This window comes from Scomber scombrus, chromosome 10 (assembly GCF_963691925.1).
Source record: "Scomber scombrus chromosome 10, fScoSco1.1, whole genome shotgun sequence".
NCBI classification, from domain to species: Eukaryota; Metazoa; Chordata; class Actinopteri; order Scombriformes; family Scombridae; genus Scomber; species Scomber scombrus.
Window position 1 is genome coordinate 21,158,059 of NC_084979.1, and position 15,990 is coordinate 21,174,048.

Genomic DNA, 15,990 nt, shown 5'->3' on the forward strand with positions numbered 1-15,990 from the left:
CCGTCCTTGTCTCGGAGAAACTGGCAACAGTGGCTCCAGCAGCAGCAGCAGCAGCGTACGGTGGAATAAACTCGGAGGAGCGTCTCCACTTCAGAGCCCCCTTTTCCTGTTTGCCGGGGTAAAAAAACACACACTTCGGACACTTCATGGTTCCCCAACGGACGCGAGAGAGTTTACCCGGTTCATTTTTTGTGCAGATGAAGAGCAGTGTACTCCTCCATGTAGTCCTTTCTCCTCCCTTCCCAGAAACAGAACTCTCTCCTCTGTCTGTGCCGCTGGAAAAAAGAAAATGCGCGCTCCCGATGCGAAGCGCGAGCACCCCATTCATTGAGTGTGAATGTTACAATGAAGGCTTATTAACATGGGGAAAACCATTATTTGCAATATTTTTTTATTTTAAAAAAAAAAAACACCACTCCCCTTCAAGTAGTTTTAATGCATCGTTTCCGCGTCTCTGCTTAACTGGAACTTTGTATCTTTAAATAATATTTCGTTTCAGCCATGATATGCCCATCGGCAAGGAAGCATAACATGGGTTGTCACGTGAAGTCATGAAAAGGATGAGACCTATTTCAAGAGATAGCTCTGCTTTGAAAGCTCCACAGCTGCCTATTAGTGTGGAAAAAAAGAGCCCGGAACAGGAATACTAACTGGCACCGCATTTCCATGTCACTGCTCAGCCTTTCTCCTGATCTTTTAATTGATTATCTTGAGTCTCCAGCCTGCTGAATGGATGCTGTTAGCTGCTGCCTATGTGGAGCATTGTGCAGAGTAATAAGGAACTGCCAGAAGGAGAAAAAAAGAATGGATCATAGTCATAAAATGCAGTTTCTTTTGTTTTTGTCCTGTTTACCCAAAGTTTAAAGTCTTAGGTTAGGTATTAGGTTAGCCTCTGTATATTCAGCCGAATATTAAAGTAGCCAACATACTTAAGTAGCTACAGCTTTGAGGTACGTGTAGCCTACCATTGAGATGGAGATTAGATACAATAGATAATATAACAAGCTTTTAAAATATACTTTGTGTTTATGTATTAGCTGTTGGATACATGAATTTCCCCAATGGGGATGAATAAAGTCTATCTATCTATCTATCTATCTATCTATCTATCTATCTATCTATCTATCTATCTATCTATCTATCTATCTATCTATCTATCTATTTTAAAGATTAAACCAGTGCTTTCCAACCTTTTTGGCTTTTGACATCTCACAAAAAGCAGTGTTTAGTCGGGGTCAACTGCCCCCCCCCCCCCCCCCCCCCCCCTAAACTTCTCAGATGGTTTCAATTCAATAAATGTTCAAATGATCCAATATTTCATCAGCAATCAAAGATTAGAGTAAAAAGTACAAAAATTGAAAACTTTTTTAAAATTTGTGTATCGAAGTTTTTTTTTTCTTCTTTCCTCTCCCATTAATCTCATGATCACTCAGATCTATCTGATGTGTCTTTGGAGGGGCCTGACCCTTAGGTTGAGAACCACTGATCTATCTTATCTAACTGTATATAAAGTAGTTGAAACTATCTCCACCTCCAGCAGCTACAACAGTAACATACTGCTTTAACACTGCTGATGTCAAAATAATATATCAGTCACAGGGAACAAAAATATTACTTTCATTTGAACACTTTAAGTACATTCTGCTGCTGATACTTTTACTTAAGTAGGATTTTTCATTGTGATGCAGTATTTTTACATTGCTGTATTGCAACTTTCACTTAAATAAAGGGTCTGAATACTTCCACCACTGTACACATTACTTGCTGTAGCCAGTATGTAAAGGTCAACTGTGTGACATCAGTACTTTCTTACTTTTATTACTTCAATTATGTGACTATTTTCAAACCGGCTGTGTGGCGGCCAACCGTCCTTACCCCTCTCTGTTTCAGCCTATCTATCTATCCCCCCATCTTTTTGAAACACGTGTCGACTCAGCTACGCATCATTAACCCCTTTTGTGGCCAGGGCTGTTGCATGCTTCTCATCTGCCTCAAATCAACACAGACAACAGCAGGGTCTCTGATGGTAACGCTTCATTTTCTGGCTGCTAGCCAGGCCACTTAATTAACCAGTTCCCTCTATAATAAGCTCCATATATGCTGTATACATCATATCTTCACACATTTACACCAGCTCGCTGACAGCACTCAAATCACATAATTGAGACTCAGGCAAATGCAAGCATTGCACACACACCCTTCACTTTAACCTTTTTCCTTTTGCTTTTTTCGCTTTAGTGAATAATTCCGAACATGTCAGTGCAGAGTCTGAAAGGCCAAGTGTTTTGTGGATGACAGAACTTGTGTTTAAAATAGACCAGGGGCCCGGTGCCCCTGTTAATGCCTCCGAGGGCATGGAGCTGCCTGTCAGCCTGTCTAGGGGCATGCTGGTCCACAGAAAGCAGAACACCAAACAGCCCTCTGGGATACATCCTCCCCTCTGCTCCCCTGGGGCTCCTCCACTCATAACCACAGAACAGAGTGAAACAACAGCATTCACAGAGAGGGAGGAAGGGAAGAATAGAGGGGAAAGGAATGAGGGAGAGGTGCTAGACAGAGGGAGATATTTTTAAAGAAGACAATTACTGAAAGGGAAGATTGTAGCAGATGATCATCCAAGCTGATGGTTAGGTGTGAAAGTTGACAGAGATAAGTGTGAGATGAGCTACCTAGTGCTTTTTACACTTATCTGAAATCCCCTCCATGTAAATGCCCCAATCATATGACTAATCACACTCCAGACTGGGGTGCCAGTCTTTATTCATTCACCCCTTTTCAGGTGCAAATTAAGGCTTCATACTGATTGAATCAACACTTCATCTGTTATTTGACACAGATGATGCTGATGTAAGGGCACCAACCTGCCATTTGGAGACCACTGCAGTTTTGTTGAGATAATACATGAGTCACTGTAGGGAGGACACACACACATGCTGCATCCAGTGTCAGGACTAAGGAATGTTTTAATGCATCATGAGATTTAGCTCACACTCCCCAGGTCATAAATTTGTTAACATCCTCTGTGATAATATGTCCGCTCCAGTGGAGCCGTTCAGAAAATGTGTGCATCTGTGTGTGTTTGAAGGAGATCCATGTGAGGCCAGTATGGTGAGTGGTGCTGTTGATTGGTGCTGCTCTTGCAGACCAGCTTATCATGACTCTCTGCTCCTTCAGGCTCCACATGGATTTATCACATGACAGCGCTGGCTGATACACATAAAGAAGACTCTTTGTAAGTACGAAAACACACGCTGTCTGTCTGCGCTTGACCTTGAAGTAACTGTTCCAAGACTCAAACTACAAATACCACAAAAATCAACAACTGTACCACAGGGACCCCAAGTGGTGAATTTTAATAGTGCATCAGCTGAGATATAAAACAGCTGCTCTGCTTTATGAATCCCCCTCCATTCAGAGTATAATCACAACACCTGCATAGCCTATTAATAGAGCAGGACTGATGCCATGGAATGAATCCCACTGACCCATATTTCCTGTGCCAGTTGAGCCATGGCTTGGGAGCATGTAAGAGGAGACTGGCACCAACAATGCCGCCAGTGTTGCTACAGTGATGTCATTGGTTGTCAGTGAATTGACCTCTCCTTTTGGCTCTCATTAATACCCTGCCATTCAATTTCAATAAGTGGGGCATATGGTAAATGGTAGAAACTGGCTTCGCTGCACTAAACCACAGCAGTGTGGGGATAACAAGATTATGAATGTAATGGATTTCAAGTTTGAATCTTGAGAGGAATAGCAGCTGTTAATATTGTGGATGTAATGTGGAATTACCATTAGTGTAAAATTAAGTGTTCTGATCTGAAATGTTTTTTTTTAATGTTTGTGAGCACATTCAAAATGTGGTACTTTCTTTTAAGTACATTTCAGTTGCAACTGACATGTACTAACAGCCTTTCAAAAGGTCTTTCATTTGGCTCAATCAAGTTGATATTCCATCTTTGAACTTAATACCTTATGTTAAATCTCTGACAAAACTTTCTTATAAATAAAGATGGTTGTCATTTTGGATAGTATCACTGAACTGGACAGGGATTGTCTGTTTGGGCGTGTCCATATCCATATTCAGGATGACACACTTTCCCCTTTACATTATGGAACTGTGTCAGAGTAGTGTGTAATTTTCAGCAAGTAAGTTCACTTTTATTTAAATAATATTCAAGTGAGTGATTCCCAAAGTATGTGAGAGTATGTGCACATGAGGAAGCACCTCACCAGGAAGTATGTGGAAATGTTATGGAGTAGCTCAGCTAAATTGAAAAATTGAGATTATTATTTGGTAAACAAAATAAAAAATAAAAAATCCTCTGTGTAGGAGGAAAAAAAAACACTCCTTAAATCTTTGGTCTATTTTTTTTTTCAGCCACAATAGGCCGCCTGCACAGAAGACACCTCCAACAAACCCAACTCAGTTGTGACATCTTGACACCACATGCTGTGATTGAGAACAGGCGAAAACTAGTAAACAAGCAAGCAGACAATTCAAAATAGCTTGCTGAAAGTGAAGGATGAAAGTCGGAAACATTCAGCTTCTGCCACTCCAGTGGAAATATTACAGACTTCATCGAACATACATTAGCAACATGCTGACTGATGTCTTTGAATGATACTTGATATTATCTGAAAAGCCAATAAAAAAGTAAAAAAGGTTGAGAACCACAGATTTAAATCATGTATCTCTAATAATCTTTCCATCTTTGTCACTAAAACCAAACCCTTTACTTTTATTGATATGTTCATAGAGTAATCCACAAATTCTTCTTTTTAATTTCCATCCCATGATACTCACAAACATCCACACAATAGTTCATCCAATATTTAAAAGTTAAAATAATTTATATTGATCCCATGTGTATCAATATGAATCAATTTTTGGGGTGTGAGCAAACAGCAACCTAAAATGTATGTGTTCTGTTCTGACTCCAAGTAAGTATTATCCATTTTAAATCACTGCTAAGTCAAATACAGTATTAATTGGGCAGAGTGCGGGGTCTCTAGAGCCTGGACAGGAAGCGCGGGGTGTAGCAAAGGTCAAAAGAAACTGGCTCCGATCAGTGTGTGGGCGTATCTCCAGAAGGAGAGGAAGAAAAAAAAATGGAAATGGAGAAGGGCGAGGAGGGAGAAGAAGGTTTGAGCAAGACAGCAGAGAAAAGACAGAGAGAGGTGGAGAGAGAGAGAGGGAGGAAAGGGGAGAGGGTTTTTTTGGGGGGGTGGGTGGAAGTGTTTTTGTGCATTGTGTGAAATGTGATCATGTCCTGGAGCCACTCAGACAGCTGGGAAGTTCCCCTGCCCCTGGCTTCCAGCTGGGAACACTCTGAAGAGACACCAGGGCTGACCACATACTTCCCTGGTTAACCCTTCACCTGCTGCTGATATGGCTTCATTCTGCTGCTGCGGAGTTATAAATAACAACACTCAAACACTTTGGAACTTAAGTCACATTTATTGATTTTAGCCAGTATGACTACCTTTACACAGATAGACCACCTCTCTACTGGAAAACAAACAAAACAATTTCAGAGGATTAGTTCAGCAGTAATACATCAGACTAAACTCTTGTCTTTTAATCCCCCCCCCCCCCCCCCCCCCCCCCCGCCCACTTTTTTCTTTCTTTTTTTAAACACCCTGACAAAGGTTTACATGTTTGTTTTCAATTCTGTGTAAAGGTCCCATGACCGAGAAACATGCATATGACATTTAGCTGTAATCAATATGCCACTAATCATAATGCACATTATTGATAAGAATACAGTACTGCATGACCATTCAAATAAATACCAACATACAGGTGAAGTCGTTATTTCATATAAAGATATCAAACTCTCATTATGGATCAATACTGAAACACAATATGACAATATAAAGTTTGCACAGCTAATTGTATTATCACAATGCTATGGCTTCCAGCAAACAGAAAACTTTCTCTTTTCTTTAAAAATGTGAAACAGTATCAGAATTGCACTTTTCTTTTTTAGCTTCTTGTCCATATTGGTAAGTTTAACGCCTCAACAAACAAGCATTGGCTATAATGGCACTATTCAAGCTTGTTGATGCCAGTTTAGTTTTCTGTTTCCTGAAAACATAATGCTCAAAGATGATGTAAAAAAAAGATTTAAGAATAAAAATTGAAAAAGAAAACAACAAACAAAACTCAAATTGGACATAAAATAAAGTAAAAATGCGCTCTCTGCACATTTCTTTTTCAACAATACTATTGATATCACATTACCTTCACCAAACAAAGCTAGAGATACATAGATGTTTCCAATAGTACACTGATCTACCCCAACACATTACAGATGCTTGGAGCATTTTGTTCAATAACAGGAGGCCAAAGGGATTTCTTTTGGTTCCCAAAGTTTGATAAAAAAACAACCTTTTCTTAATACCCCTGAATTTATTGAGCGGATCACTGACCTGCAGAATTCAATGCAATTTTTGTTTTATTGAGCTAATTTTCAAAACTATCGTCTCACTCATGCAGAAAGGGGGAAATTCCCTTTGCATTTATTGCTGCTCACAGTCATTTTGAACCCAAAGTCCTCACCTATAAAAAAAAAGTGAAAACATAAAATACTAGTCTAAGATTCTCCCTTGAAACAATGAAAGGCACTACTGGTCAGAAACAAAGAACTAAACAAACCAAAAAACAAAACCCCGGCGCTCGCATGGAGAGCCATGGCCCAAACTACACCTTTTCTCAGCGACGGTTTGTCTTCTTTCAAGAGTCTTGATTCTTTTCAACCTAAATGGTGCACCAAGATTTGGCACGATAAACGAAGAGAGAATGAAACAATTCCAATTTGGAATTTAATTGTTGCACTTTGCAGAGAATTCGGAAAGTCAGTGATCCCGTTTCAGTGGAACGCCCTCGGTAAGAAGCTAGGAAAAGCATATATCATATCACTCAATTTTTCCCAAAACACATCTTACCTATTTGAGTCAGAGCGTTGTCAAGTTTCATTTTGTTATTTTGAACTATTCCTAGGAATAATAAATACATGAAAAAACCCCAGAATTTGATCACCCTGGATTTTCGTATAGAACATGGCAGTAGAACAAACATATAAGAAAACCAACAGCAAAACATATGGTGTAACAAAACAATTTAAGAATGATTATTTGATGGATAAAATCTTGAGGATTACGTCAAAATAGTAGGTATGTGGTTTGTGGAACCTTTACTTGAGTAAATAGTCGCAGACGATTCAGTAGGGCGTATAAATCCTAGATTCTTACAGCCTATACTGAATAACTCACAAACCATAGTACTACCACGCTTTCCTAGAGGTTAATAATATTCTGTTATAATCCTATATAATGAAAGTGCACAGATTAAAAATAAACTAAAACAAAAGAAAAAAAAAGATGAAATCAGACAAAACAGCTTGTTGATTTACATTAGGAACAACCCCATCTCCCCCAACTTCTCATTGGAGGGTTAGATTAGCCAATAACAACCTCTGGTAAGTTTGAATCAGTTTCATCGGACTTGTGAGAAATTGGCTTCTAGTAGCAGCACGCAAAAAGATAGAGACCAAGTATATTTCCAATACACGTCAGATCAAGGAATAAGAAGGAAGTAGGACAGTTGATGGAACATCAATCAGTGAAATCAGTGTTTTCTTTTAGCATTTTTTTTTTTTGGTCTTCAAGTCCAAATGGATTATAGTGAGTGCTAAACTCTTTTTCGGCGAACTCAATCAGCAGTGAGAATGGACCTTGTGTTGGTACTTCGTCATCCTCGCAGAATTACTGTAATTACTGCAAAATGGAGAAACAAACAAACAAACAAATGATCAGCAATAGCATTATTTGTCAATTTAGAGCGACTGTTAACATGGTCAGCAGCTGGAGTCCACACAGACAGAGCAGACGGCGGCCGTAGTTAGTCAAAGCGACAGAAGCCGATGTTAGGAGCCCAGAGGCAACCAATGTTATGTAAGAGCGTCCTGTTTCTGTCATATCGACATTGTCAATATGTGTCTGAGGAGCTGATGTGAATACACATTCACCACCAGTTACCCTGCGGGTGCAATTAGGAAGCCAATGACTCACAAGTACCATGAGCTTTCATTCTTAGGACAGATTTGAAGACAAATCCCACCAGCCAGGTCAGAGGAGATGGGTCTTTCTCATATGACATGCAAGTTAATGAAAAATGGGTTATGTTTTGTGACATGCAGGCTTACAACATATCAGAAACTCGATGCATCACATGTCGTAAAACTTAAAAGTGAGGTGGGAGGAGCCTGCAGGCAGAGGTAGGAGGAGCTTCTTTTTTTTTTTAGGTGGCATGCTGTTATGACACCATATAAGCCAGACATTGATTTCAAAGTAGATGGAGCAAAGCTGGGATCCGTCCATCCAGTGAGAAGGTTTTCTAATCACAATCACATCCTGGGGTCTATCTACTGCTCAGTGACTCCACCGAGCCTGTACAAGGGGAAGGGGTTAGGGGCTCGACTAGTTTGAATCAATGTCCGCTGGTTGATTGAAACAACCAGTCTTGTGTTTCTTTTTTGTTTTTGTTTTCCTCCAAAAATAACCAGGAGTTTCTCCCGTAGGAAAGTCCTGGGATTTATTTCTCCGCTGGACATCTGGCTTTCTTCACCAGCATGTCTAGCTTTCTTATCTCGTCTCTCAGGAGCTGGTTTACAATATGAGTAGTTCTCCCTTCTCTACTCCCCAAACCTTTTTCTCCGTCAGCGCTAACTGATAGAAACAGAATATATCGCACTTGTAAGTGAAATCACAAACGTAAGAGTGATTGACCTCTACGGAGGTTGCTTTTTTTTTCTTCTTCTTTTTCCCTAATGTGTACGATAGCTTTGTCTCCATGCTGTGTGCTGTGGCTTATGGATGCACACTCAAGCAGGGTTGACCGCTGATGTTGTTCCACTTTGTGAGGAACAAATAAGCTCCCTCTTTTCATATTGGAGAGGAATGAATACTGTAAGTAGGATCCTGCAAGATTTCAACCTGAACATGATCATATTAAGAATATAGAATTTCATATATAGCTTAGTAGTAGTAGAAAACGCATAATTTGTTAAATCTTGCAGGAATCCCTCATATCAACCCTGCTTTTAGCATCATAAAGCTAATGTGTCTATGATCCACAAGCAGTACATGGATTAATAAACACAAGCCCCACTTATATTTTTTTCCTATTTGCAAAGGGGTTAAAGCTATTTTGTGTACTAAAACATCGCTTCGTCCTCACACACCAAACACAAATAAAAACAAGTGAATGACCCTCCATTTGCAAAGTTAAAAAACATGATACACACGTGAGGGCCCTTCACTTTAACGCTGCGATATACACACAGGCAAATATCGGGAACACAACGTACGTGAGGACGTTACCTGACAAAAATATTCCTCATTATTTAAAGGGTGAGTGGTGACGCTGGGGGAGCAAGCTGCTGACAATCTAAAAGAGAGAAGGTCGTCGTGGCGACCGAGTGACAAGAAAAAGATTAGAGACATGAGGAAAAAAGGGTTTTCAGCCACATAACCACACAGAAGATTATTGGAGATCTCTGAGCGATCTCCCAAAAATAGAGGGGGAGACAGAGGATGAGGGGAGAGAAGGAAAAGAAAAGCGTTAGCTCAAGTTGAGACACAAGGACAGGGCTTTACATCAACAGATAGATAAATATATCAAGTGTTTGGGTTGCCAGGCACTTTTTGCCAAGTGGTTGATTGTTTTTTGTTTGCAGATCTGTTATCCAGATGCGGGTGTCTTTTTTTGATTTGTGCTCTTCTGGAATTTGCTCCATTTTTAAAAAAAATCATCTTTGATCAAAACTATATTGTATCTCTGTTCACAGTAATCATTATATCCATTTTAACAGAAGCAGGAACCTGAGGCACCTATGCTGAAGTGCACTTAATTTTGGTGTGGAGATTGATTTTTCAAACTTCCTTTCTCTCTTATAACATGGCTCTGAAAGAATCCATCCCAACATAATGGGTCACATTGAATAGCCCTCTTGTATTTCACCTGACACCAAATAACTCTTTTACAATGTAGAGCCCTGTAGTACATGAGTCCGTCTTGTACCACACACCTGACAACAGAAAAACAGTTAAAAAGCTCATAAGCGTTTCAGCTGCAAAGCCATGCGATTCTACAGACCCTACTATATTGGTGTGCTAGTATCACAGCTTTAATATAATCCTGAAATAAACACCTGTGGTCACAGGTGCTCCTTTTCTGCCCAAACATTTCCATCATGAAACCATCAGCCAACCCAATTATGAGTTTTTGAATTTCTGCGTAGAATCATTCTGTGCTCCCCTAGCAAGAAAGCAGAGGGAGATTGCATATTTAATTCCATTTTCTTCTTGTAAACATTACAGTGACCTGATTAGACAGTGGGCTGCTGGACACAGGTCAGTCCTGGGCCGGGAGGGGGGGGGCAGGACAGAGAGGCAGAGGAGAGAAGGAGGCTTTTTTTTTTTTTAAAGGAGCACCAATGCCGACAGACGAGCGGAGGAGCAGAGGATGTTGTATTAAGTCACAAGACTGTCAGATCAACACCCTCTTTACAAGTCCTCACCCCCACAATGTGTTACTGTTACCAGGCAATATACTTAGGGGGCCAGAACAAACGACCACAAAAGCTGCTACCTTTTACATCATACGTACAGCACCATGACAGCGGAAAGAATAGACACTCCATAATATCCACAAAACCCCCAAAATAACAGGGGCCCCATAATCCACATGCCATATATGTCTACTACAGTCCAAACGTCTAGTGCACACTGTACATACATCTGCATTCCCCTAAGCGTTTACACTAGCACACACGAGCAGCCGGTTAGTCACACAGCAGTCCCTAGAGGAGCGCAGGCTGGTCAGGGAGCTAAGCGAGCAAGTGGGGCTCTTAACACTAAGGCAGGGAGGGTTTGGCCCGTAGGCCCCCTCCCCTCTGTACACAGCAGTCCTTTGCAGACTTCTCCTCAGTCGCAGTAGATCTTGTACTTCTCGCTGCAGAAGACACCAGGGCCTCCCAGGATGCCATTGGGCATGGCATTGTTGAGCTCTGGTCGGCTGGAGCCAGAGCAGGTGAGACTCTGACTTACGTGGGGGTTGTTGGCGGCGCTGCTGGTGGCCTTGCTGCGGGTCTTAGCCCGGCCGGTATTGCCTCCTCGGCGCGTCTGCTCGTGGTCGAACTCCAGGTCTTCCAGGCGCTGTGTCAGGGCCAGCTTCTGCTGGATAGCCATGCGCAGCAGGGAGTTCAGGGTCTTCTTTTCATCCTCTGCTGCAGTCAGCTGCCTCTGCATCTCATCCAGCTGAGTGACATATTCATCACAACTGCAAGGAGACAGAGAGAGAAAACTGTAGAGTCAGGTTTGTTTTTGATCACCATAAACTGGAGCTGAAGAATATCAACAAGATATTTTTACACTATCATTAATTTCCTATGTCAAACCACTAGGGGGCACTGGCAGTCCCAATAATACATTTCATTTCATCCCAAAAACCTTTGGCTTTTTATTATATTTACGTTATATACCAAACTGCATAAATCACTTAAATATATATTTTGCTGCATGCTTGAGATGCTGACACCAACAATCACAGACACTAAAACCACTGAAAGTGAAGCACTTTCATCATGACCTTTCCCCTGGTTACACAGTGGTGTTTGCCACCACCAGGTGGAGCCATTGAGCCACACAGCGCAGATCTGACAAGACTGGCAGAGTTCCTGCATTATTAACTTCTGATTTCATCATCCATGTCTGTCCTCTCCACCAAACTTAACACATCAACATGTTTTCTAAAGTCACTTGAACAGATATTTCACAACAACAAACTGTGTACAGCAGCCATCAGTCGATAATAAATGTCTTAACAAAGTATTGCAACATAATAAAACTTCTCAGCCTTCCCTCCCTCAGAAATGAGAAAAGTAACATCTAGAGACCACCTTCTACACAATTCACTTTCTAACTGTGACATTTCTCAACAATTCGTCAAACATTTTCAAAAATGATATGCAAATTCATCTGGGTTTGGGTTTATATGGCTGCTCCTACATACTATGATTAATATTCATGGACAGGTGAGATATACAGTCTGAACTAAGCTTATAGCTTCTTGAATATTAAGAGGAGTGTATGTGTGGAAGTTAAGAATAGATCACATACACAAAGGATGAAAGCGTTAACCTAGGGGTCAATGAGAAGATCCTTTTTGCGTCACCTGAGGAACAGACTGAGAAGGGGGGTCGGAGAGAAGAGAAAAAATGAAGATGTGGAAGAGACGAATTTATCTGATCACTTCGAGCTGTGGCTGTTCACACCTAATCTTCACTTTTCCAGGAGAAGTGAGACAATATCACTTCTATCCATCCTCTTCATCTCCCATCCCCGTGCAAAATAACACAGAGACAGCTGCCTACCAACTGCTCCATATCACTTGGGTGCTGCACTGCGGCATTATCACCTGTCTCTGTCTGCCCTTGCAAGTATGTGTGTGTGTGTGTGTGTGTCTATGGCTGGACAGGTATTAAAACTGGGTCATCCAAGGGGATTTCGATGTAGGAGTTTCATATCTTCACTCTCCATCTGCTGTCTCTATGCTCACCTTTCATGTTTTTCTCCTTTTCCGACCCCCCCCCCCCCCTTCATCGCCTTGCTCCCTCATTCATTTCTCTTTCAGTCCTGTGCTCTCTCCTGGCTCTTATTTCTCCTCTCAAGCTTTTTTCTCCTCCATTTCTTCCTTGCTCCCGTCCCCATCTGTCTGCCTGCATCAGTCATTTTCTAGATCCCCATCTTACTCATCCCTACTTTCTGTGTTGCTGACAAAGCAACCTGTGTGGCATTCTTCCGTAATGACTCACACACCTCTGTGGAAGGAGGGGTTGGCTATAGTCGTCTGTATCGTCTTATCTTCCAACGATGCTAAAACTGTTAGACATAATCTAACTGGTAGGTAGCCTCACCCTGCACCTTTTTCTCTGCCTGGTATTAGGGTACTTTTTTCATTTGGGAACGCCTTAGCCTGTTGTGAAAATACACAGAAAACCAAAAAACATGATGACAACTATTTTATGTCATCATGTTTTTCAACCATTGTATTCAAAGTAGGCATGAGAGATCTAATGTTACTGTTTGGTCGTGGTTAGTGGCTGCTTAAACTGTTGCACTGTATAAAAACAATATCTAACTCAGATATAATTTTATCACAGACATAAATTCTTATCTTCAAAAATCTATCTTTGAGTTGTTTTAAATCAAAATAAACTTGTTTTAAATGTTTTTGATATAAGTCCACTGTTGCTACAAGACATTTTTATAAGATTTTTAGAAATTAAATCTGCACCAGGAACAAGTTGAATGGTTTCACTTTGAAATTATTTTCATGTTTTACGAAAAATAAGTCTTGAAGGCTGAATCTGAGACCAAAGTTATCAGTATAAACAGATGTTTTTGCTGTGTGTGGTGCTGCACGTGGTTATGCTTCATGTGAGCTCTGGCCTTGCCAGACCACCATACAAACATAAACCATGCCCTCCCCTCTTGTGTATGCAGTTTGATTCCCAGTGGGCCACACACCCAGACAATAGGGATCAGTGCTGCTTCATTAAACCCAGTATGAGATGGGGGGATGACCCGGTAAAGGGGGGGCTGGTTCAGTCACTCTTGCATGGGGGGTGAGAGAGGGCGTGTGTTTTTTTCCCGGGAAAAAAACAGAGGAGTCTATTCTAGGGACTGGAGGGATACAATAGGAGCCCTTTTGGCCTGCTGATGGGGTGTGGTGGCACAATGGTTGAGGGGGGGCCGGGAGGCGGCGGGGGCTGGCCTTTTGAGGATGAACTGTCACAATATTCACAACTTTGACAAGCAGGCACTTTATCTGCATCTTGCTGTGACGATTTACAATCACCATAGGCCACATAGGGATATCCCAAGTATGGAAACATTCATGTAGACACGGTTCAGGATCAATAATGTTTCCACAACACACACACGCACGCACGCACGCACGCGCACACACACACACACACACACACACACACACACACACACACACACACACACACACACACACACACACACACACACACACACACACACACACACACAACCTCCTCAGCTGTTGTGTTGTCTGGAGCTTGATTGGTCATGGTCTGATAGATATCACAGAAAGCGCAGAGGGGAAGAGGTAAGAATGAATGATGGAGAGAGAATACAACTAACAACAGAACAGCAGGATGATTGAGGGTGTATGTTTGTGCATAAAATGTGACTTGGGTTAATGGTTTGACTGTTAATCACAAGGAGCTGGTGCTGAGAACATGTTGAGGCATGCATATCTTAGGAATGTTAGGGGCAGGAGTTTACCCTTAACATGACACCAGAGACTGCAGCTGGAGAGGCGCACACACACCATCACACACAGAAACTTGAAAAACACTCAGCTCTGTCTCCCATGAAATTCCCACACTTTGAAAATCTCAAGTAACTCTAATCTATATGAGAGGCACAGACTGCGGCATGAGATCACACAAAGACTCACACAGAAAAACATACACAAGACCACACATTTGTATCTAAGGGGTTTTCAGCGTCTCAAAAATCCACCTTTACGGACTTTGTGAGAGTGGTGATTACCATGAAAAAAAGAAGAGACTGTCAAATTAGGCTCCTGTAGTGGGCTTTAACTGAAAGCCTGCCCCCTTCCTCCCTTTCTTTTCCAGATGACTAGGGAACCGGGTGTTTGGCTGTGAGGAAGGATGGAAGGGGGGACTGGGGGGACACAAAGGGAGGGAGTGTGGGAAACCTCGGTCAGGCGAGTCCCCCAGCCTCTCAAAGAGTCCCCTGACCCAACTTCGCGCCGTATAGGACAGAATTTACATACCAATACGTGAATCCCCATAAACAGAAGGTAATTCATGCATAGGCACCAGAGTTCTGACAGGCTACTGGGACTGGAGCCTCAAGAACATCATCATCAACATCATCATCAGGGGAGGGACTTTGCCCACAAGGAGAAAAACACGAGTTGATGCTGAAAGTATAAAGCAAGCTGTAAGGTGTTTGCAATATCTTAAGCCTCTCTAGCAAAAGAGTCTAAAGGAAACAGACACTTCACAATGGCTCCGCTTCTTCACAGCAAATATGATCTCACACCTTCTTTGTAATGTTGTAACAAGTGATGGGCCCTGAGGGAGCAAAAAAAAAAAAAAGTCCCTACTAGGAGCAGGAGATCTGGTTCTTTATCAGTCTCGGTTGCCTTTGGTCCTCATAGTTTAGCATTACACCAACATCCTCTGGCCATCTGGCTCTGCGGAGTGCCAAACAGCGACTCTCTTATTTGCAGACAGAGGAGTTTTCCTCCTGTTACTAATTGATTAGACACTGCAGGTATATGGAGTTACTTCAGCATGCGCACTTCACTTCGGAGACAGGTATTGAATTGCTGTATGGGTAAGATGAGGGGTGCTGAGTTGCCCACACATTCCCTGCGGCCTCTGTAACCTTCGTTCTATAATACTGTCTCTCCCCCTCCTCCTCCTCATCTTTTTCCCTTTGCACAGCTTGAGCTTTGCTGCGGATTGCGGAGAAGTCTTAAACACAGAAAGAAAGACTGTCTCAGCATCTCAGCATAGCCATCTGGGTAAGAGCTGATATTTACGGGACAAGTGGGCACCAACATCTTTTAAAAAAATACACAGAGAGGAAAACAACTCCCAAAGTGAGTTGTGCAACCACCGTAGAATCGTTAAAATCGTATCTAAAAAGTGCACTGTCATTCATCTTCTTACCCTTTTCAAACAAATACATGCATGGAGACACACGAATATAAACAAACAAATAAACAAATAGTGTGTGAGCACTAATTCTACAACTGTGTGTGTGTGGAGGGGTGAATGTGTAATCCAGACCAAACTGAGGTGGGATTATGCACAGAACCTTTGACCGGCTTCTCTTTGGAATCAGAAAAGA

The 15,990-nt window shown here is 41.7% G+C and overlaps 1 protein-coding gene across 1 annotated transcript in view; it reads right to left on the minus strand.

Moving 5' to 3' along the window:
* Positions 1–5,594: 5,594 nt before the first annotated feature.
* The window catches only part of LOC133987167 (protein bicaudal D homolog 2-like), a 44,242-nt gene continuing 33,846 nt past the window's right edge, over positions 5,595–15,990 (minus strand). Inside the window, exon 10 of the mRNA XM_062426448.1 lies at positions 5,595–11,347. Within this exon, the coding sequence (XP_062282432.1) occupies positions 10,993–11,347 (355 nt within the window). The 3' untranslated portion in view covers positions 5,595–10,992. The remainder of the gene's footprint in view (positions 11,348–15,990) is intronic.